This window comes from Anguilla rostrata, chromosome 9 (genome assembly GCF_018555375.3).
Source record: "Anguilla rostrata isolate EN2019 chromosome 9, ASM1855537v3, whole genome shotgun sequence".
In the NCBI taxonomy this organism is placed as follows: domain Eukaryota; kingdom Metazoa; phylum Chordata; class Actinopteri; order Anguilliformes; family Anguillidae; genus Anguilla; species Anguilla rostrata.
In genome coordinates, this window is record NC_057941.1 from 49,615,554 (window position 1) to 49,637,414 (window position 21,861).

A 21,861-nucleotide genomic window follows, 5' to 3' on the forward strand; every position below is an offset into this window, starting at 1 on the left:
ACCTGACTGTGAAAACTGGCTGTTTAAATCGATGAAAGTTACAGGATATGAACCGCTATTAAGTTAGACCCAAGCCTTTTGTTTACATAGTGCCTTAGAGTAAACGACGCTGTTTTCGTACAGACAAACCACACCATGTTACCACTGCTTTATATTAACTGACAGTGCGCGTGGACGCCATCACAGTGACTGCCCTGTTTTATTTAACCGAAGATACACGCGCAGACACCTCCCGATTCATTCATCCAGTTCGCGTAATAGCCACCGAATGAAAAACGCGCGCAGCCTGAATATTATCATCGGCCTGGACAAAGCCCGTCTATAACCTTGGACAGCGTTCAGCCGTTAATGAAAGCCCGCCTCCCCACTCCCGACAATTAACAAAATGGCCACGAAAACATGAGGGAATCATAAATGAAGATGGATTAGGTTTCAAAAAAAAAAAAAAAAGGAGAGTGACTTGGCGCGAACGCACATTTCAGCAGTGCTTTAGGAAACGTGGGCAAGGAGAGCAGCAACCGACAACAAAGACAGGAGCCGCAACATATTGCGGGGCCAATCAGAACGCTGTTTCCAAGGGTTGGGTGTTAACAACTGGGGGGGCTTTCGCTAACCGGCAACACTGTCGGGCCCTCATTAGCTTCTGAGCGCGCGGGCTTCACTCGCCTGTTGTGACCAGACGTCGTGCCTCAGTCAATCGGCTCAGGCTTAAAATGCAAAACAAGACTAATCCTTTCGAGGGTGTGTTTTTTCTGGAAGGCGTGGAAAAACAGACGGCATGTAGGACACAACAGGAAAAAAATATTTGCGATGTTTTTTTTTTAGCATAATAGTTATTTAACAAAAAGAAGAAAAAAACACTGCCGTAGCTTTTCTTTAACATATGCTGCACACACTGCTATATAACGTTAATTTAGTGATAATTATTAATTCATTTACATTCAAAAATGTGTAAATTGTGTTGTCTGGCATATGATAGCATTTCTCCTTTCAGTTTATAACACGGAGGCCCATGTGGCCCATATATTTTTTAATTAGCCTACATTACAGTTTGTTTGTACAGAAGGTCACAGAAGACCCTACTTTATAACAGACACTTGTGTCTACATTATTCATTTTTATACAAAAAATCTCTGTCGGTGGGGAGATGCTGTCTTGGAACTGCTGCAATCATTGCTCCATAAAGTGCAATAACGCATCGACGGCGCTGTGAAGCACAAACATTTCAACATTAGCAAAACAGTCCCTCGGACGGCTAACTTTGAAACCCAAATAAACAACGGCGCAAATTTACATGCAAGAAGCTTTTCATCATTTTGACCAGCGCCCGGCTGATGCACGCGCAGTTCAGCCGGCCAATTGCAGGGCACCGGCGAAAGCTCTCGACGAACCCGGTGCGAGCCGAGCGACCATTTGCCTATTCGCCCGACAGAGAAACGGTGCCTGCGCCGACAACAAAAGCCACGCGGCTTGTTTTTGTATTTTTTTTTTCCGGCTGTTGAAGGGCGGGGATAAGGTTGGGGGGTGACAGGGGGACGCAAAAACACGGCGTGCGGGGATTAATCCATGCGGAAGCTTGCCCCCAGCCGTCTGAAGAGTGCGCATGAATATTAACGGTGCTGGAGGCTGGCTAGCTCGTGGACTGACTGGCTGGCTAGAAGACGTGACGCTGTGGCAACAGACTCGCTGCAGCACGTGCTCTTTGTTTCCGTCGGCTCCATTCCCTTAGATACAGGTTTCTGGTTGGTCGGTTACATCGCCTTCAATATTTTAGTCGTTGTTTTTTACTCTCCACCAATCTCTTTAGGTTGGGTGGAGATAAGTCAGTTATCTCCGGGGGTCCACAAAATAAGCTTTCCAGTTTTTGTATTTTTATTATTTATTTTTGCAAAGTATAACATGTGCATTGGAGCTATGTAAACAAATATACATCAGCATCCTTACCTCCTGTGACTACAATCTGGTTGTTTGCAAGTTAAAATCCCAAAGCAAGGTAAGGCTATATCAACATGTGGGCTAATCCTGAAAACAAACACCAGTATAAAAACATGCTATTTAGAAAAGAAAAACATCTTTTTTATTATTATTATTATTTAACTTGAGTTGTGTAAATGTCTGAACGTTAAAACGAAAAAGCATCCTGGGAGACACGCACGCGCTTTTGGTTTATAGTCCTTTTGTTGTTGGCCGCACCTGTCCCTCCCCCCCCCCCCCCCCCCCCCACCAAACCCATATCTTCTCATGAGCAAGGTGACAATTACAAGGTCTTGACACCTGTCAAGATTGCCCACTTACATCTCCGTGGTGACCCATGAGTTCTAGAGTCGGAGAATTTTTACTTTTTCTCACTGTTCTGGAGTTTTGCTTCTATTTCAAGGAGCCTCTGGGCCATAGACACGGCGAGAGCTTTGATCTGCGGGCACAAGGGAGGAGACGGAGAAAGCGTCACGTCTCGTTGCCGGGTAAATGAAGAAACCAAAACAAAGACCGAGAGGGAAAAACGGGGCGTATTAAAAATTAAAAAGCATGTTTCACACATCTGATTCACAGCGTCACTCTACATGCCTAGGAGACTAAAACAGATGTGATACATCCAACAGTAAAACATTTGAAATGAATAATAAAGATGATCATTTAAAACAAAGGGTTAGAATTTACACTGTTGTTGAATGAAAGTTACATTTCAATTATAAGCATCCACAACTCTCTCATACTATCCAATCTAAAACGCATTTAATTTCTTTCTATAAAATCGGATTTTGTTTGCTTTTGTGTTGCCTTTAATATCTTCATCACAAACGAATCTTAAATGTTAAACTACATTACAAGACAAGGTTAAGCAGTCTGATGTGAAATGAAAGACCAACACACATCTGATTTTCCCACGGACATAGATAAACCTCTTATTAGCTAGACTGCTGTTAAATTCCTCTACATCGTACGTTCTATTGTTCTAGGAACTCTTCAATCATTGTCCGCCGATGTGTCCACTGCCTGAGTAACAGCGCCCTCTGCTGTTCAAAACTAAAAACAAAATGAATAACAACCAATTCACTTCATAAACTCAGGAAAACATTCATGTACTTTAAAGCGACGACTAAAGTGGATCTTATCGATACACAAAAAAGGTATGGTCAATCCCCAGAAGGTGCTGTCTAACCTTTAATGATATGCATTTAATATCAGACAGCCCAAAATAAATGAATGAATGAATGAAACGTGATAAACAAGCCCATAGACCAAACGGGAAGAACTGTTCGCCGCATACTACACCTTTCCAATCTCCATGTCGACATTCGCTCGGTATTCTAATGTAACGGGCTCGTCCTGCGCGTCCTCTAGATATTTCTGTGTTGAGGAACCAAGCACGAAGCTGTAAAGACCAGGAGAGATGCAGTCATTACTGGAGTTGGAACAATGTATGCTAGTTCTCTTTATTATGCATAGTGAATTTCGATACAAAAACACAAGAGCAATATATTTAACGTATATACTACGAGCTGGCAAATTAGCCTCCCCAGAAATAGCTACCTCAATAGTTAAATGTTCATGTAACGGGTTGAAGCGAAAGCATCCATTACCAGTCAACGTTTTCAACGCTGAGGCAGAACAGGGACCTCTTGTAATCCAAGTTCCTCGGCGTTGACGTGTAAACTCTACCCAGAGGCGAGGAACAGCCGAGGCAGGAAAGGTTGACAATGAGGCTACAAGACAGAACCAAGTGATTTACCAAGCTACCGAATTACTAAATTATATTAGTTAATGACGTCACGTGATCACCAGGAACGGCGGAATAGAATATAATTAAGTAGCTATACTGAACGATTTTCTCATACCAGCCCAATTCCGTCTGAGTCCGCGAGACAAACGGTTCGCTGCCAACAACGACGTTTTCAGTGACACCTAAAATAAAGATAAAAACAAAAAACTTTTTCTTACAACACAACAGCAACACTAACTTAAATGGATATGTCGCATCGTTTCAATACATCTGTGGAATTAGCTGAACTCCTCCTTGTAGAACTACCGGTATCTTAACTCATAACACATGCATGTAGGCTACATAATAGCTAGTTAATTTTACAATTATGTGAAACAGAACATACGTTTCAGCAATATTTGGTTTTGGTCGTCTTCACTTCCGACCCACGACAGCGAGTCCCCTACGGGGAGTTTGCAACGACCGCATTGAAACACTACGGGCGCATCGGTATCCTCCTCTTCGACCTGTTTGTAACTGAATCCGTTTTGTCCTAGGGACGACTCTTCATCGGTTACAGTTTCTGTGATAAACGTGATATTTCTCAAACCCATTTTTCCTCTCCCCGCCATTGCTTTTCTGAATTCAAAACAGAGCGCGGCGCTTTCAAAACGGAAATACGTCACCTACACTCTGCACACAAACAGCATCCAATTCCGTGATCACCCCACCCTCAAGATCGTAGCAGGAAGTTCAATTCAAGTGTTTAATGTTCCAAACTGGAACTCCTTATGGTCTCCTGATTTACAAAAACCGGATCTTCTTATTCGGTCTCGGAAAAAACATAGGATACGAAATCTCTGTACTGTAAATGGTTTCTGGCGATACTCAGAAAGAACACTTCTTGCCAGGGGTCGGGTCATAGTATAGAAAATTATACAAGTGGCGACTGTGAATTGTGTGTTTATCTTCCATCTAGGGTATAATATTCAGTGATAGATGTAATATAGAATTATACCATAGCCGAGCCACAGATGAAAACCATTATGAATTGTAGGCTACATCCATATTTTTAATACATATTTCAGCAGTTTCAATAAACTTTTACGTTTTAACAGGCAGACCACCCGTTGAAGGATTATCTGCTTTTATTTAACTGCCCTACATACATTTTCAATTTAACAGCTTTAATTGATATTTCAATTCGAAAGATCTGATTTTCCCAACCTGACGTCACAGACTTATTTTAAAACTCGTCTAATTACAATTTTGTTAATCATATGCTGTGCAGTTTTCTTATAGTCTAGTAATAAACCGCCAGACTCCAGCGCGTCGTTGTCTTCTATTTGTTATCCGCGAGGTCTTGGCTCCATCAAACCGTAATAAATCTGTCAAAGGCATTTTTTTCATTTTCTTTCCTTTCTTTTTTTTTTTTTTTTTTGGTCACATGCAGTCCGTTCGCCCAGCTCCGCGTACATTCAATCCTGCGCGATCAGCATGATAAATGCAACCACCTTACCGGAATATAATACTCCAGAGTGGGAGTACTATTATGATTACCTGGACCCGGTTTTTGTAGATGAAACCAAATTGAAATTTAACAAGTGTGAGTATTGCTTTCCAATACAACATAACTGTTTCGCTTTAAAAATCTTAGAAGGCTCATAGTTTGTTTTATGTAATTACTTGACTTGCCTGAGGCAAAGTAAAACAAATGTATGTCTTTTCTACAGATTCCGTCGTCATAATATTCTGGGTTGGCATGGCTGGATTTGTGGTTCTTCTCTTCCTTATTTTATTGCATCTGTCTCGTTCTGGGAATACAAACGTGTAAGCGTTCTATTGTATCAAGTCCTTATTGCCTTAACGTAGTTGTATAATTTCCCCATTTTGTTAAATTGGACTCCCCGTTCTAAAGAAAATTTCTCAAAACTCTTGAGTTAATTTTTAAGCCGATGTGCACGCCCCCCGTTGGTCCTTGTAAACTAGGCTACGAGAGCAACATTGCAGAACGCTTATCAGATACGGTCAAATGGTTAGATTAAATAGACTGGAATATGAGTTTATATTTTATTCTGCTTTTAACCATGATATGTAGCCTATGTGTGTACGGTATGATATGGCAGGGATTAGATTGGATAAATGAAATCAACTATGCCTGGCAAGCCTTTAAAACTTTATAAATGTTTGGGGGTTTTTTTTTCCTATACTTTTTTTTACAGGGGTCACAATTCTAAGAAATCGTGTCTGTGTTGAGGATGTGGATTCACAGATTGGCTGAATAAGTCTTGTCATCACATTAAAGTGTGAATAATACAGGTATTCACAGCTGAGAAGATTACCGCAGTCGGTAGGCCTACTGGTGAAGGCTGCCATTTAACGCAAAAGGAAAACCATCACACTGGAAGATAACTACGTTTTTCAAGTCACATAGCGGCCATTTTTTATTGTTTTTAAGTTAACCTGGCTGTGAAAATGAATTCATAGGCATGTTACCATGACAAGTTACTGGACAGATGAAGGTTGTAGAGTGTCAGAGCTCCTGAAATGCTAACAATTAAGTAATAAACGTGATTACAAATAATTCTTTGTGTATTGTGAGCCTCCACTGAAGTGTTTCTTGGCATACTTTAACATAATAAAACCATGATATCTTTAGAATGTGCTGTAATGTTAGTAAGTTTATATCTAAGTTTAATCTCTGAATTTGTGTACAGTGTATATTTTGGTTACGGACAATTCTTACTGTTCCTACAATTTAAAAAAGTGGAACAGAAATGAAATTTTCCGGTCACACTATTAAAATTCCTGCCACATGCAGTTGAGCATTATCTGGTCTACTCTCAAGATACCATTGACTTCTGGGATTGTCAAATGGCACAGAATTGCTTCTTGCACATGCCATGGCCCTTAATGATATGCTTTAGGCTTACATTATGGTAGCTTCAGATCTGCTGTATTGATCTGATCTGTGTTTGATATCTTCTTGATATCTCTGATTGCTGTTTGACATCTGCTTGATATCTCTGATTGCTATTTGATATCTGCTTGATATCACTGGTCTCTGTTTGATATCAGCTCGATATCTCTGGTCTCTGATATCTCACCAGGGGTGCATATGTGAATGTGCTGTGGCCTTTTTCAGGAGAGTGTTCCCTCACAGGAAGGGTGGTTCAGACTGACCTCTAATCTGTGGACAATGAGACCTGTATTATTATTTATCGATCAAAGGTGTAACGGCGTTTGAGAACCGTGGGAGTATTCTGTGTGCGTGTCTATTAGGTGTGTGTGTGTGTGTATGCATGTGCAAAATTAACCCAAAAACTAGGGTTCAACACTGTGGGAATTACTTACCACGGAAAGCTAACCACGCACACACACGCTACAATTTACATCAACGCTTGAACCTTAACCCATTTAAAAACAGATTTTGCTAGGCCTGTTATTGATGTTTTAAAAAACAAGAAAGCCAATATGCTGACATGTAAAAATATAATATGGCTTAAGTTTAGGTATGTGCGTCAGTTTCACTGGATGACGTAGCTCACGCACCGCCTGCAGTGTAATCTGTACACATGAATGAGTGGTGGTGACCTGTGGTGTCCTTCCCACATATAAACATAGCAGAGGCATGTCATTTTACTTGATGCTGCTATTATTCTCCAAACCAGGCACGTCATCTCAATGGAAGTTTACTATGAAAGGTAAAGTGACCATATATTAGATTTTTTTTTAAAAAAGATAACAGATCCAGACTGACTTTATGAGCATAATACTAGGCTATTTGTATATATACAGTCTATGGAAAGAGCAAACCCTAACCAGACATTTTTTAGGAATTCAGAAGTCCAAACCTGCGCTGATATTTTTGACCCCAAAAAATACATTTCCAGGGGGCGTCTGGTCAACCTAATGAAGGATCATTATCTGGACTCGCTGCTTCATCGCTGTTATTCCAACTCTCTGCAGAAGAAAATGTGCAGGATAACACTGAAAAAAGACATGGGGAAATTGCACAAAACAAAACCCATAGATGGCTGTCCGTGGCTTTTGTTGCTACTCGGCACTTAATTGAGCAATTAAGGCAGTTCATTGAAAAAAAAAAAGTAATTTCACCTGGTTTCCTGGGTCTGAACTGATTGGGGATTTTTAAGGTAAAAACAACAACTGTGGATCTCGAGGATCAGAACTGGACAACCCTGCACAGACCTGGGTCCTGTTTCGTGAAGCAGGATTGCTGGGTTAGCTGGATAACTGCACTGAGTAGAACCCGGAAACCCTCCCAGATCTGAAACATGGACTTAAGTAAAAAAGAGCTGTTCAGGGTTTTACACAACACAGTTATCCAGCTAGCTCAGTAACCCTGCTTTGTGATACAGGCCCCTGACCGCGGTCGACCAAACACATAGTTCAGTTTGTGATTGTGAACATCGCTGTGACACTGATGCCAGATTGGACACCTCTTCCCCACCCCTCCACTCCAGAATCTTATCTTGCGTAACCCAGAGGGCCCGGATGAGTCCCCCATGAAATCTAAATCAGCTTTGGCCACCTGGAGATTCTGAAGTAAGCTTCCCAGGATCTGAGTCTGACTCACCGTGTTATGTAAGAGATGGAGCCGAACCGGGGCGGGGCGGGGGGAACAATGAGCTTATCCCAAAAGTGCTGAGTCCCGGCTTCTCCGAGGAAGACAAGCTTCCTTCCTTGTCACTCACGGTCAGTGGCACATTTCCCTTTTGCTCAACGGGATTGGAAAATGGACCCAGCTGGTCTGGACAGTCCCAGAAGCCGGGGAGAGGGGCAGTGTGTACTGGGTGCTCTCTGTCTCCAGCAGCTGAACTAGGATCGCATCTCCTGCCATTGATCATTAACAGACTGTTTAACCCTTTGAAGAGTGGCCTTTTGAAGAGTTTTTTTGGAATGTTCTTTTCCCCCAAAATTCTAAGTCTGTGTTCTAGGACTCAATTGCTTTCGACCACCAATAATGATTGTTACATCAGCATTAGAATGTTCAATCAAGAAAAACACTCATTCCTTAATGTGTTAACACAAAAAAAGACGGTCAATGATACACAGTCTATGGAAGGAGTCTCCAGTCCACAAGAGCTCCAGGGTTTGCTGGCTTCTGCTTTCTCCATAAAATAAGCAACCAGTTCAGAGCTGGTCTTTGACATCATCACAATGCCACACAAAAGGGACATGCTCAACCCCTTAAGGCACAAGGTCACAAATATGTGATTAGAATGTTTTTAACGGAACATTCTAAAGCAGATTATGCAATCACTACTGGAAAGTTAGTTCTGGAATGCAGACTTAATCTTTTGAAAAAAAGGAACCTACTCTTCAAAGGACTAAGAGATGTCCGTTTGTGGACGTCACTGGGATATATTTAACTGCGCCAACATAATCAGCCTTCACCGTTATGTGCACTGGCGGTAGACTAAACCAGGAAATGACCAACAGCATGATTAATATGTTAACATATGGCCTTCACTAGCACATGCACAAGGACAACCCTCCCCCCCCCCCCCCCACCACACTACAAACATCAGCTTACAATGTACAATGACCAACATAAGCATGCACACAAAAGAGACTATTTCTCCCTGAACACTTCGCCTAAAAACTCTTATTTAAATACCTGATAAATCAATGACGATCCTTAATAAGATAAGGAGAGTTACCCAGTGCAAACCATCTATTTTACTTCTCGGAGACACATTTTACACTATAAAGATTGATGATGTAATAAAAAAACAGCTGTATTTTATGAACAGTGTACTGTAGAAACCCTTAAAATGAAAGGAAAAATTAGATAAATTATATCCATATTACAAAGCAAAGTAAAACATTGTGGACTGTGTCCAATCATAATAAAAGCCTTTTATGATAATCTCTATCCAGCACTGTCAAAACATTTTTCAGCTCCTTCAAACAGCTTTTCTCCCTCTACAGCAAAATGTTGGAATACACTAACAGCACTCTAACACCATCTGTCGCCTTTCTGGTGTACTGCAGAGCGACTGCTCTCTTATCAGCCACTAGAGGGCGTAATGAGTCAGGAATTTCATTATAATGCCAAGCATGTCAGATCTGGCACTGGGCATTCCATATCTCTCCAAGAAGCCAGTCTCCTCCAGAGTGCTCCTGTCCACAGCCATGTTGTCCCTAATGCTAACCTCAACAACAAAGCCGACTGTATTTGTAGAAGCTGGTATGGATTTCAGCACATCTCCTGGATTTAAAACAGATTTTCCACAGAGAACGAGGACAAAGCCAAAGGAAGAGAGAACATAAGGAAAGATGGGGGACTTTCAAACAAAAAAACTGGAGTAAAATATATTATTATATTATATTATATTAAACAAAAATTGTGGCTAAAGTGAGCTCAACGCCCGAAAGTCGATTAACTCTTTAATGTGTGAGATCACAAATATGCGAATAGAATGGTCTTAACTGAACATTCTAATCCTGATGTAGCAATCACTTCTGGTAATGGAAGGCGATGGAGTTCTAGAACACTGACTTAGAATGTTGGAAACATATTCCGGAAAACCTAATCTTCAAAGGGTTGAACCTATCGAAAGTGCTGTTATCCATTTCATATGGCTGTGTGAAGGGCTGTTCCCTCACAACTGACAGTCCTATTGCATTTATATAATCGATCTGAATTAATAACTGTGAATGGTTACAGAACAGAGATCTGAACTTGATTAAAAGGAAAAGAAAGATCAAGATGATCGTGTGATCGGGACATTTTAAAATAGTCCTGCAATCACTTCCTTTTGTTCAGCAGTTCGTATTCAAAATTTTGAATTAATGGATTTTATATTCTGATATTCTGACAGCCTTGCTAGGCGCAGACAGTGTAAAATCAATGCTGTTCTTTTTTTTTCGTGGATTGAGGAGGCACTACGTCTGAAACCTCAGATTGAGTGTTCTCAAAGGATAAGAGACTGGACGCTAAGGCACTACAAAAAAACAAAAACAAAAAAAAAACAAAACAGGCAAGGGCTACTTATAGTGAGTGACATCACTGGACAAACATCCAGCGGGCCCGGAAGTCTTTGGGCAGGGTGGGCCCAGCGGGATGTGACAACAGAAGGTCACGCGTCGACTGCCCGCTGCATAACGACCCTGGGACGTCCCGTACCGCTCACGCAAAGCCAAGGCGTGGCTCCGGGAAAAACAAAAAGAGCTCTGATTGGTAGATAAGGGGCTTGGGTACTTCTCCTAATCACTTTTCCCTATGAAACGCTGGTGGAGTCTTTGAGGGAAACAAACAAACAAACAGATGAACTAATGAATGAACGGAGGAACGAACACCTCAGTTCTGATATAGTCTATTCACACGCACGTTCCTGTGGTCACATCCTCAATCTGAGACCCTGGCTGGAGGACTGGGGATTGAAAAATGACTGAAAACCCCTTAAATCGGCCAGCACAGATTTGTTAAATGTTTGAGGCAAGTAATAGAGTCCACAAGACTGGCCATGTGTAATTTGGACAAGCCCTCAACTGTATTGACAATTATTGCATAAAACTGTTTAACGGTTCTTGTAAAACACTTATTTGTCATTTAATGGCAGATAATCACATATTTGCGATCTTACACCTAAAAGGGTTATTTCTGGTCAAATGAAATCCAAAACTGGCCAATCAGTGGACATCACATCTAGTCAGACATCTGTGTCCAAATTTAAGATGGTACAGTACTGAAAAATCACAATAGGGCACTGAAGTCAGCCAACGGCATCGCCCAGCCAATCGCATCCCTCCTTATCTCTCTTCGCTGGCTGCCAGTTACAGCTCACATCAGGTTTAAAACCTTGGCATCAGCCTACAGGACAGTGAATGGAGCAGCTCCACAACAACTCCAGTCTATCTTTAAACCTCACATACTGGACCAGACCTTTCCACAACCCTGAGGCACAGGGGTGGAGCTAAGGGGGTATATAACAGGGGATGTTTTTTTGGGCACGAGTGGATCCAGTGGGTTCACTCACTGGGGTGAGTATGCATGTGCATTATGTGCATGCGTTTACATTTGCTATTGGGGCATTTCTCATATTTTTTTCCCCTGCTCAGATTATTTATAGATCCATCCCTGCCAGGGTGTCTGTCCGCTCCCTGCGTGATCTCTTGTGCCAGGCATGATGCGTATACAGGCCCCACAGTGGTGGAATGAGCTTCCAATGGAGGTCAGGGCAGCGGAATTCCAGAACATTTACAGACACAGACTAAAGACCCACCTCTTCCATCTTCATCTATGGCTCCCTTCATATTTGCAGCTACACTACAGTTTTTTAGTCTTACACAATTAATGTAGGATTATAATAGCATGTCTTATAGTTTTATATGAATATCAGCTACGTGTACCTAAATTGTGTTAGGGTTAGAGGTAGGTACTAGTAAACTGACATTTGGTGATTATTAACGGTGAACACACGTTGTTGTTCTGTGGATGTTGTAATCCAAGTCAGACACACAACTCTGGTGGATACACTTCGGCTACATTTTGCATGATATTTTATGTTATTTGTCACTGTAAGCCTTATATCAGCGTTCTTGGAAAATAATTTATGTCCCTGGTTGTATATTCAAAACAGTAAAAACGTTCAATTTGGTAAAGAGTCGGTCATTGAGAATTGGGCCGACCCTTGATTGCAAGTCGCTGTGGTTACGCGCGTCTGCTAAATGAACGCAACGTAATGACAGAGCGTGTTGATCTCAACGCAGTCGACGAGGATGCTGAAAATATTCCGCTTAAGTCTTAATATTGCCTCCTTCTCGCTGCAGGGAATGATCTGCCACGCCCCCATGGTGGATCGAGCCCAGCAGGTCCGAGACGGACAGCGTTCTTGTCTTTTTTTTTAATTCACGTGGATTTATTTTCTCACGAAACAAACCGTTTCTTCTTGCTCCAGATACTTTCTCGCTGGTCAGAGTGACCTCATTTCCATCTCGATGTCAGCACTGGGGAGGCAGTTCCTGAGTTTCTGACAGTTTTGACTTGTTGCGCATGTTTTATTCGCGCTGCAAGGTGCCTAGCCTTTACTACTATTCCAAAGACGCAGGTCTGTTTCGAGCGCAGATGGATTCCTCGGGGCGAAGGCTGGCTTATCTGAAACAGTTTTCCGTCGTGTTTACTTCCCGGCTAACATGTACAGACTGCTGATGTCAAACAGCGCTCCGCCGCAAGGATTTGAGTTAATTTATTTCAAAACAAGAGCCTGGACCGTGCATGCGTGAAATGGGACGTTCCACTCCAAAGCGGATACTGGTATTACACGTGGAAGCGCGATTATTAACTGTGACACAGAAAGTCCCTAGCTTCGGCAGGTGTAGACGGCGTGGTCGTACAGTGGCATTATAGACTTACTTTATTCCCGGGCGTTTGACTCAGTCTTTGATAAAAGCCGAGCGTTCGAACATGATCTCAGAGACCGAGAATGTTGCTCTGCTTCAGCTCTCCGAGACAGAGGTGGCGGCTCATTGACATTTTCTACTACATCCTTCTGCTGTGGACCAAAGAAATGGACGGACTAGCAAACTTTTCAAGTAAGTTTTGCTACTGCTACTGTTACTACTACTACTACTACGACTATTATTATTGTTGTTGTTATTGTAGTTATTATTATTATTATTATTATTATTATTATTATTATTATTATTAATAATAATTTTATTTTTATTATTACACTCCTTATGGCGAATACAGCAATGATAATGTTGATCATTTTTAAAAATCATAATTGTCATTGTAATACAAATGTTGTAATAATAGTAGCCTAGTTATAGGATATTATCGTGATTTCCAATATCCAGTCTGTTGAATTGAGCTACACTTTTCCTGCATCTCAGGACTATAAGTTGAACTTGTTCAAATACCAAATTTAAAGGAAGCGAAATCAGTTCAAATGAAATCGTGTGTCGTGTTAATCAAAAGGTAATTTCACCACTGCTTGCCGCTACTTTGGCCCGCTCGTGTGGTAATGGTGCGCGTTTCCCTCAGATTACTTGACCCGGATCATCCAGAGTCACGCCGCTCACGCCTGCGACGGCGAGCGAATGCGCCTGCATTGCCCTCGACACTCAACCATATCGGTACTGTCGGCGTTTTACGGCCTCTCCGAGACGGAACACTGTGGCCCCGCGACCGGTGTGCGCGAGCCGTCTGACAGGACCTGCTCCTCCTTCACCGCCTTACAGGTGCGCCCGAATTATTTAGGAATGTACAGTTTGTATTTGTTGTTACGAAACAGTCTAGTAGCCACAGGACCCTCGCTCCCTAAGCCCTAAAATGGGAGTTAAGTGCGTGTTTTTTTGCTGAACATAAACCAAGACAGGATATTTGCATGCAGATAGTCTACCCCATGGGTATTTTTTAATGAACTGTCTGTCTGCAACATCACCTTATCCCAGAGGTCAAACAGTCAGGGTCTCGGCAAAGAATTATAATTTCATGCTTCTTCTGTCTACCCGTGATGTAATCTGTGTAATTGTGGGATAAATGTGATCCTCATCCTCCAGTTTTTTTTCCTTCTTTCTTTTCGGTTTAGAAGTTGTTGGCGGAGTGCCAGGGTCATCGTGACTGTCAGCTCCTTGTGAATAAACAGGTGTTTGGGCGTGACCCCTGCCCCGGGACCTCCAAGTACCTCCACGTGTCTTACAAATGCAAGCCCAGTGAGTAGGCCTGCCCTCAAATCTCAAGTAGCAACCTGATGTACTATTTTTGAGTTTGCATTTTGTGAATTGCATGCTGTATCCTGTTTCTTTTAATCGTAGGCTATCTTAACAATTGCTAGTGTGCTACATATGTATGCTAATAATGACTAAGAATTTATTTATTTAATGTCTTTCAAGCATTTGGTGGAAAGCTTACATCTACACAGTAGTACACGCGGTAAAGACTGCTAAGTGGTCAGTCTGCTCCTGATCAGCTGAACAATTGAGGCACATTCAGGAGTTGAGGTAGGCCTATGCACGGGTTTGATCATTTTCTGTCTTAGCCGAACACAGGAAGAAGGTGGGGTGCCAGGGGGAGCGTGTGAAGTTGCACTGTAAGTACCCCCGGGTGCTCAACATCTACGCGGCAGCCTACGGCCGGGCGATGGAAGACGAAGAGTACTGCCCTTCAGACGAAAAGGAGCCGCCCCCTTTCGGTGAGTTCAGCGCTGGCGGTTACTAATGGTTACATTACATTGCAGGCATTTAGCGGACGCGCTTATCCAGAGCGACTTACACAGCTTTTACACATACAGTACATGTAAATGGTAAATGGACTGCATTTACATCGCGCTTTCATCCAAAGCGCTTTACAATTGATGCCTCTCATTCACCCATTCACACACTCACACGCCAACGGTGAAAGGCTGCCATGCAAGGTACCAGTCAGCTCGTTGGGAGCAATTAGGGGTTAGGCGTCTTGCTCAGGGACACTTCGACACGCCCAGGGCGGGGGATCGAACCGGCAACCCTCCGGCTGCCAGACAACCGCTCTTACCTCCTGAGCCATGTCGTCGAACACGTAATCCATATAATCCAGCCACTTATTTAGAGTGTTCTCTTTTGATTGCCGAGATGAATTCTTGAACCGGCTGTTGTAGACCGGAGCGCGGCGCGTTCGATCGTACTGTCTTTGGCGTTCTGCAGAGTGTTTATTCCACGGCGCCGTGGACGTCGTGACAAAGGCCTGCTACGCCAAGCCGAGGTGCGTCATCGCCGTCAACGACCAGAACTTCAGAGACCCCTGCTTTCCAGGGATGAGGAAGTACCTCACCATCCTGTTTGCCTGCGGTGAGACTTTCCTTTTGAACTCCCTGTGATTTTGTTTTTCATTATCTTAATTGCGGTCTTCCTCGAACCGTGATGGCCAGCCCAGTGACAAGTGACGTTATCCTGTTCCCATAACCCCTCCAAAGTTCTCTGGTTTTACTGATCTTAGGAAAGTCCTTAGACTAGCTGTGCAGCTCAGATCAAACTCACAGGAGCTCATATAAATGTCTGTATTTCTATAAGTGGGGAGTAGTTATTTCCAGCTGTCAGTTTACTGTACAGTATACCAAATTATTGATTTAAACTGCTCTGTCCTCGGACTATATTCATAGCATCTATAAAAAGAAAAAATAATGAATAATACCACTGACATGGCTCAGATTGCTATCGCTGGGAACGTTATTTCTCAAGACAATGAATGTGGGAGTTGGGGCGGTCTAAATTTATCATCTTTTAGACACAAAAAAGACTGACCTGCGATTATGAATGCTGTATGAGAATGTCAGAACAGTGATTGCGCTGTACTGGCCGGGGCTGGAGAAACTCCTCTGGCTTTCCTGAGAGATTTCCTGCCGCAGGCCCTACGGTATTATCCAGCCATTGTAAACGGCGCGGACATTTTTAACCGATACTGTCATGTACATTGTGTTTCTGTGGTTTCACACCAGCCTCCTCTGTCGAGACCTTTCCTCAAGGAGCTCCTTGGCATACCCTCCCCCCCCCCACCCCCCAGCCCTCCCAACTCCCCCCCCCACTGTTTCTCAGGCCAAACAATATCAGTTTCCCTCATTATTTAGTTACCAAAGCAACAAGGAAGAGATACTTTTTTTTCTCCCCCCCGCGCCTGCATGTTGCCATAGAAAAGCCGCCTTGCAGAGTTTGAAAGGCCCCAGTAAATGTGTAATCAGCTTTTTTTTGGGCTTTGTTCTTCATTTCAGTGCCTCAGACCCTGCTCAGAGAGGCCGACCCGAATGCTTTCAGCGTTCCCGGCCCTACATCGGTTCCGAAACGGAACAACGATTCGGGTAACGTTTGGCAAACGCTATTTCAACGTTGCATGTGCCAAGCCGCAGAATTTTTAATATATCTTCGCTAATGTTTTTCAAGCCGTGCTATAGCTTATCCAAGTGGGGAAAAATATAGTGGGCAAAATAAAATGAAAATACCAGTTTGACAGATTTTCGTTTTAATAACCTGCAGGAGTGCCTCCATATCCGAAGGGATCACGACTCCCAGACAAGAGACGGTTTATTTTGAGTAACTCCCTGACGGCCTACGGTTACATTAAAGGTAATCATTTACGGACGTGATGCCCCCTGTGAGACTGAATGGCTCGCACGCAGAGCAGACTTCTGTGACATTTTTATCGCTGTGGATCCACTAACCTGACTGGGATTCACTCAGGCTGAAATGCTGTCACACTAGAAGTGTAGTGTTGGAAGTGGCATTAACCCTTTAAGGTGTGAGATCACAAATACGTTATCAGAATGTTAGAATTAGAATTGAACATACTAATGTTGATGTAACAATCAGTACTGCCGTGGTGTTCTAGAACTTAGAATTTTGAAAAACGTTCCAAAAAACTACTCTTTAAAGGATGAATGTGTGACCTCTATTCATGTTATGCTGTTCTCTGCTGAGATGGCTAGGTCATCCACAAGTCTATAAAACAAATCCAGGCTTACAGTGCTGCTCAACACCTAACCAAGAGCGATGTACTTACACATTTTTAGTCTGTATTGTGCTTCCTGAAACATCAGTGCAGATCATGTGACATACCCATAATTCCCTGTTTTGCCCTCTCAGAGCACCCCGAGATGGCCGCCCTGCTGTTCGTCTCCAGCACGTGCGTGGGGCTGATCTGCACCCTGCTGGCCGTGTCCGTGAGGCTGTCCTGCCGCCAGGCCTCGGGGGGCGGGGCTCGGCGCAAGGCCCCGCCCAAAAAGGGGGCGGGGCGGAGGGAGGAAGAGGAGGCGACGGCGGGGGAGTCGGAGGCCAGCGCCTCCTCGGTCTCCGCCGGCGACCGGAAGGGCTCGTTCGGCTGGGAGGCGACGCCGCAGACGCTGGAGGCGGCGGATCTGGCGGAGAGGATCGAGCGGCGGGAGCAGGTCATCCAGGAGATCTGGATGAACGCGTACCTCAACGGGACCCCCGCGGGACCTCGCTGACCCGTACCCGGCCCTCCACCTCGTCCCAAACACACCCACGGAACGGAGCGCAGCCAAACCAGCCCATAAAGGACCTTTTTTTTTAAACTATCTGGTCAGCTTGCCTATAAAACTATATGGGCCAAGTATATAACAAACTATGAACGCACTCTGTTTAGAGTAAGCTATGGGATGGGTCAGTTTAGGCCCCGCAGCCTTCTTTGTTTCTGGTTTGATTTCACAAACGAGGCGACGATCAAACATTTACAGGAGACTTACTTCAAGTCCACAGTGATTAACTCACGGTGATATTCAGTGCCAAAGATACAGGCATGCTAACACGCAGCCTCGTCCTGACCGGGCCATTGTGAACGACCGGAACGTTAAGCGAACTCTCGGTGCGGTCAGCGTTCCTCCTGGTGAATCCGCCTTCAGCTCCACCTCTGCACAGGAGCCCTCCTGCTCTTCCTCTGCGCCTGACGGAAGCTTTGCTTTGGCACTGCGCGGTTCCGCGGAACGTTCCGGAACACGGCGGTCCCGGGCGAGGCAGCGCCGCGGGGGAAGACGTTGGCCGCGGGAGCAACATCCTGTCCTGGAACGGCGTCGGGATCTTAACGCCGCCGTCGGCAATTCGCCGGGACAAAGAGAGGAAAGGTGTTGCATCCTTCTCCGAGCGAGAGGAGAGAGAGAGAGAGAGAGAGAGAGAGAGAGAGAGAGAGAGAGAGAGAGAGAGAGAGAGAGAGAGGAGAGAGAGAGGGAGAGAGAGAGAGAGAGAGAGAGAGGGAGAGAGAGAGAAGGAGAGAGCACAAAGGCCCCTTCGGTTCTGAACATCACTGTGCTGATGCCAAGACTCAACACGGCGATTGACAAGACACGACAAAACATTCAGTTTTTCCAGATTTTTTATTCACAAGTACTGAAGACTAGTACGCTAACTAGCACGCGCTGCTTAAACCAACTGGCGAGGCGCATCCGGAAAAGCCAAGAAACTCCAGCGGGGCTCAGCAGAAACGTGTCAGAAGCCACACTGAGAGTCCACAGGTAAGGGGCCCGACACCTGTGCTAGTCCGAGGGTAAAGGTCACACAGACCCCCCCCCCCCCCCGCTCTGGAGAAAGAGTTCAGCGGGGACCCCATTTGATGTTCGTGAGACCCTGAAATTGCCTCTTCAGCGCCTGCCTGTCCGACCACTCGGACTGAAGGTGTGAGTCATCGTCCGCTTCCTCCAGCTTCTGTAAACCGGCGGAGAGTCAGAGGTGAACGAACAGAGCAAACGTGACATCCAGCAGCGAAATGGCTGTCGACAGTCAGACAGAAACAGAAAAACAGGCACAGACTGCTGCAGTGTACGTGTCTGTCTTTTTCCAGGACAATAAAGTTTTCTCTCCCACCTTGAGCTCCTCCTGCCGCCGGTAGTAGTGCAGCATCATCTGCTTCTGCTCCTCGGCGCCCACCACCGGCTCCCTCGCTGGCGCCCCCTGGCCTCTCTGCGAAGAAACGCACCCTGACGTTACACAGACTAACTCACAGAAATATCGGACAACCGGAGAGAGTTACACAGGGTGCTCAAAACCTGAGGTAAATCATAGACAGGTTACACAGGCACAGTTTGTCATCTGTTGATGAATTTCATTTTTTTCTCCTCACAAATAATTTTCTCTCAAAATTGCCTGATTACACTGATGGAATAATAAGGACCAGCACCGAATGTGATGACCCCTGTAAATTATTTTGACCATAAATTAACTGAAGAAGAGACTGTGGACGTCATTGTGGAAGATTAAGCCATTTACTGTGTTTTTTTGCCACTAAAACGTAAGTTAATAACAAACAAACATTGAGAAATGTTCCCACGAAACATGGTACTTATCAGACTTCCTTCCATTAGTATAAACTACAAGTGAGAAGTCTCTTGCTAAAATTACTTGTTTCATAAACCAGTCTATGAAAATGAGTTGCAAGACTAGGTGAGGTTCATCGTGTCCCCCTCCGCACCTTCTGGATTTTGACGACAATCTTGGTCTTCTCGTTCTTGCCCACGTAGTCCTGGAGCTTCTTGCCCCTCTGTAGCTCCTTGGCTGCCCACCAGAGCTGGGCCTCCTGCTCGGGGATGACCTGCAGCGAGGCCTGGGGGAGGAAATCCAGGGAGGAGGATGAAACCCCCCCAAAAAAAAACACTTTAGAGCAGAGGGTGGAGAAGCTGAAGATTGTTGTTGTGTCTCCGTATGAAATATGTCACTGTGGTCTAATCTATGGGCAAACCTGTGTTGGTGTACACAGCTGTTTAGCTAACTGAACCAGGGTAACTGGTGTAACACGAACCCACACACGCACCCCAACCTCCAGGAAACGCATAACTAAATATCACAATAAATTGGAACAAAATAGAAGGACATTAACACTTTAATGGTCTGCTTAACTGACTATTTCAGTGGTTATTTTCTTGGCTTGCCAGTTAAAGAGTTCAGAGGCGTGGCTTTACGTGTTATCCCGCGTACCTGTGTTCCGGCGAGATCTTCCTGGTTCTCAAACTCCATCCTGATTGGGTCGTGAGGGGGCAGGCCCATGGGGTACACGATCATGACCGCGCCCCGGAGCTGGTCCAGAGCCTCTTTCACCGTCTCCATGGTGACGCACACGCCTGCCAGCACTTGTTTCTGAAAAAAAAATCACGACACGGACGGTTTCATCCTGACGTGTTTTCTGTGTCCATGGTGTCTGAATATGGGGTGATGCATCAGTGCTCGGTCAAATAGCTCACCAGGACAGTATCAACAGAGACCCCTGGACACTGCCTAAATTATGTAAACTACTGTATATGCACAAATAAAGCTTTTGAAACTATATTTGCACAAATATAACACGTGTGTGTGTTCCCTTCAAATATACTTACTTTTGAAACTAACGCTTTTGCTTCTTCGACCGTTTTCTTCAGAACCTCTTTCATTCTTCCGTTTGGAGCTGGATAGATGGGACAAAATTAAACGCAAAGCCGTAAGCACCTGCCAAAAAAAAAACGGCAGCAGGTGAAACAGAAACGTCGTGACGTCGTCTCATAGACTTGCCATATCCGTTCCTCCTTCCGATTTCGTCCTTCTTGAACTCTGCCCCGCCGCTGGGGACGCATTTGTCCTGCCATTCGTCCCGGAGCTTGAGATCCACGATCTGATCGTCCGTTAGCCCCTGCATATTCGGGGGAAGTGTGACGCCGTGCTCCGCAAGCTCCTCAATTTCTGTAATGTTAACAAAGTTAACTGTAATTTAAGAAATGAATGCAGCATAGCTCATTCACCAAGTCATTTAATGTACAGCTGGTTAGCAAATGTTTAATTACTAGTTAGCTAATACCTACAGCCTGCTTTTGTTACATGGCTAGCAAATAGTCCAGTTTTGATTGCAATACCATTAACGTTAGCAGTTCACATGTTATTGCAACAGCTATGCTATTGTATTGATAATTATTAACGGTAGCTCGCAGGCTAGCAAACACTTCACAAACTCCCCAGCTAGTCATCTAGTTGCTCAATTAAAGAATATCGCGGTCCACATTAACTTACCTGAACAAATCCTGTCCACTTTGAGTATGCCATTATACATAGCAGCAACTTGATGTGTTAACGTTTCCAAAGAAACATCTACCGTGGTGTCGACGAGAAATTGACTCTCATCCCCGTGTTTGACGTGCAGTTGGACCATATCTGCAACACAATGAAGATAAATAATAAAAATAACAGCGTAATGCAGGGCAAACACTGGAACTCCAACAGTTAACCGTTCTGTAATGCGGAGCCTGAAACGTCTAATTTTGGGACAAAACTGAGTTAGATAACGTTAGTTAGCATAGCTGTGCGTCCACATCAATGTTACCATGGATACTGAACACAAGCTTCCCCGCTGTAGAAGGTTCGGGAGCTACTTGGCCTTCCGTGCCAGTTTTCACTGCAGCCGAAAAGCGAGCAAAGTTTGTACTTTTTTCACAATTCGTACCAGCCGCAGACGATCTTAGAAACAGGGGAATCAAGAACAATTAGGAAAACTAACGGGTCAATAATCAACATTGCAGAACAGTAATGCAGCTTACCTGAAAAACGAGCCTTCGCTACTGAATGGCGCACGCGAGGAAGGCGAAGTAAACATCCAGAGTACTTCCGGAATCGTCATCTAGATTACCGTAATGTGCCCCATAGACTTGACTTCAGCGGCTTCTATTTTTTTTGTTATACTGTAATAATTTTGT

At 44.2% G+C, this 21,861-nt stretch overlaps 3 protein-coding genes across 5 annotated transcripts; 1 reads left to right on the forward strand and 2 right to left on the reverse strand.

Annotated features, from left to right (window-relative positions):
• Positions 1–1,861: 1,861 nt before the first annotated feature.
• On the reverse strand, positions 1,862–4,436 carry mis18a (MIS18 kinetochore protein A). The gene is made up of 5 exons (XM_064352653.1): positions 4,107–4,436; positions 3,837–3,903; positions 3,582–3,704; positions 3,274–3,373; positions 1,862–2,413 (listed from the first exon to the last, which is right to left on the reverse strand). The coding sequence occupies exons 1-5, from the start codon at positions 4,330–4,332 to the stop codon at positions 2,336–2,338; spliced, it is 594 nt and encodes a 197-aa protein (XP_064208723.1). The 5' UTR covers positions 4,333–4,436; the 3' UTR covers positions 1,862–2,335.
• A 582-nt stretch (positions 4,437–5,018) lies between these two features.
• On the forward strand, positions 5,019–20,860 carry eva1c (eva-1 homolog C (C. elegans)). Of its 2 annotated transcripts, XM_064352649.1 has the most exons (10): positions 5,019–5,306; positions 5,434–5,530; positions 5,923–13,261; positions 13,716–13,912; positions 14,263–14,386; positions 14,713–14,865; positions 15,356–15,499; positions 16,417–16,503; positions 16,679–16,768; positions 17,285–20,860. In XM_064352649.1, exons 3-10 carry the CDS (start codon positions 13,153–13,155, stop codon positions 17,644–17,646), a joined length of 1,266 nt encoding a protein of 421 aa, XP_064208719.1. In that variant the 5' UTR covers positions 5,019–5,306; positions 5,434–5,530; positions 5,923–13,152; the 3' UTR covers positions 17,647–20,860. The 2 variants fall into 2 exon arrangements, with proteins under 2 accessions (XP_064208719.1, XP_064208720.1); XM_064352650.1 differs by lacking the exon at positions 5,434–5,530.
• Positions 18,510–21,824, reverse strand: cfap298 (cilia and flagella associated protein 298). 2 transcript variants are annotated; one of them, XM_064352651.1, is made up of 8 exons: positions 21,706–21,824; positions 21,182–21,322; positions 20,690–20,857; positions 20,518–20,585; positions 20,123–20,281; positions 19,620–19,751; positions 19,016–19,111; positions 18,510–18,856 (listed from the first exon to the last, which is right to left on the reverse strand). In XM_064352651.1, exons 2-8 carry the CDS (start codon positions 21,318–21,320, stop codon positions 18,746–18,748), a joined length of 873 nt encoding a protein of 290 aa, XP_064208721.1. In that variant the 5' UTR covers positions 21,321–21,322; positions 21,706–21,824; the 3' UTR covers positions 18,510–18,745. The 2 variants fall into 2 exon arrangements, with proteins under 2 accessions (XP_064208721.1, XP_064208722.1); XM_064352652.1 differs by lacking the exon at positions 21,706–21,824 and adding an exon at positions 21,492–21,629.
• Between the last annotated feature and the right edge of the window lie 37 nt (positions 21,825–21,861).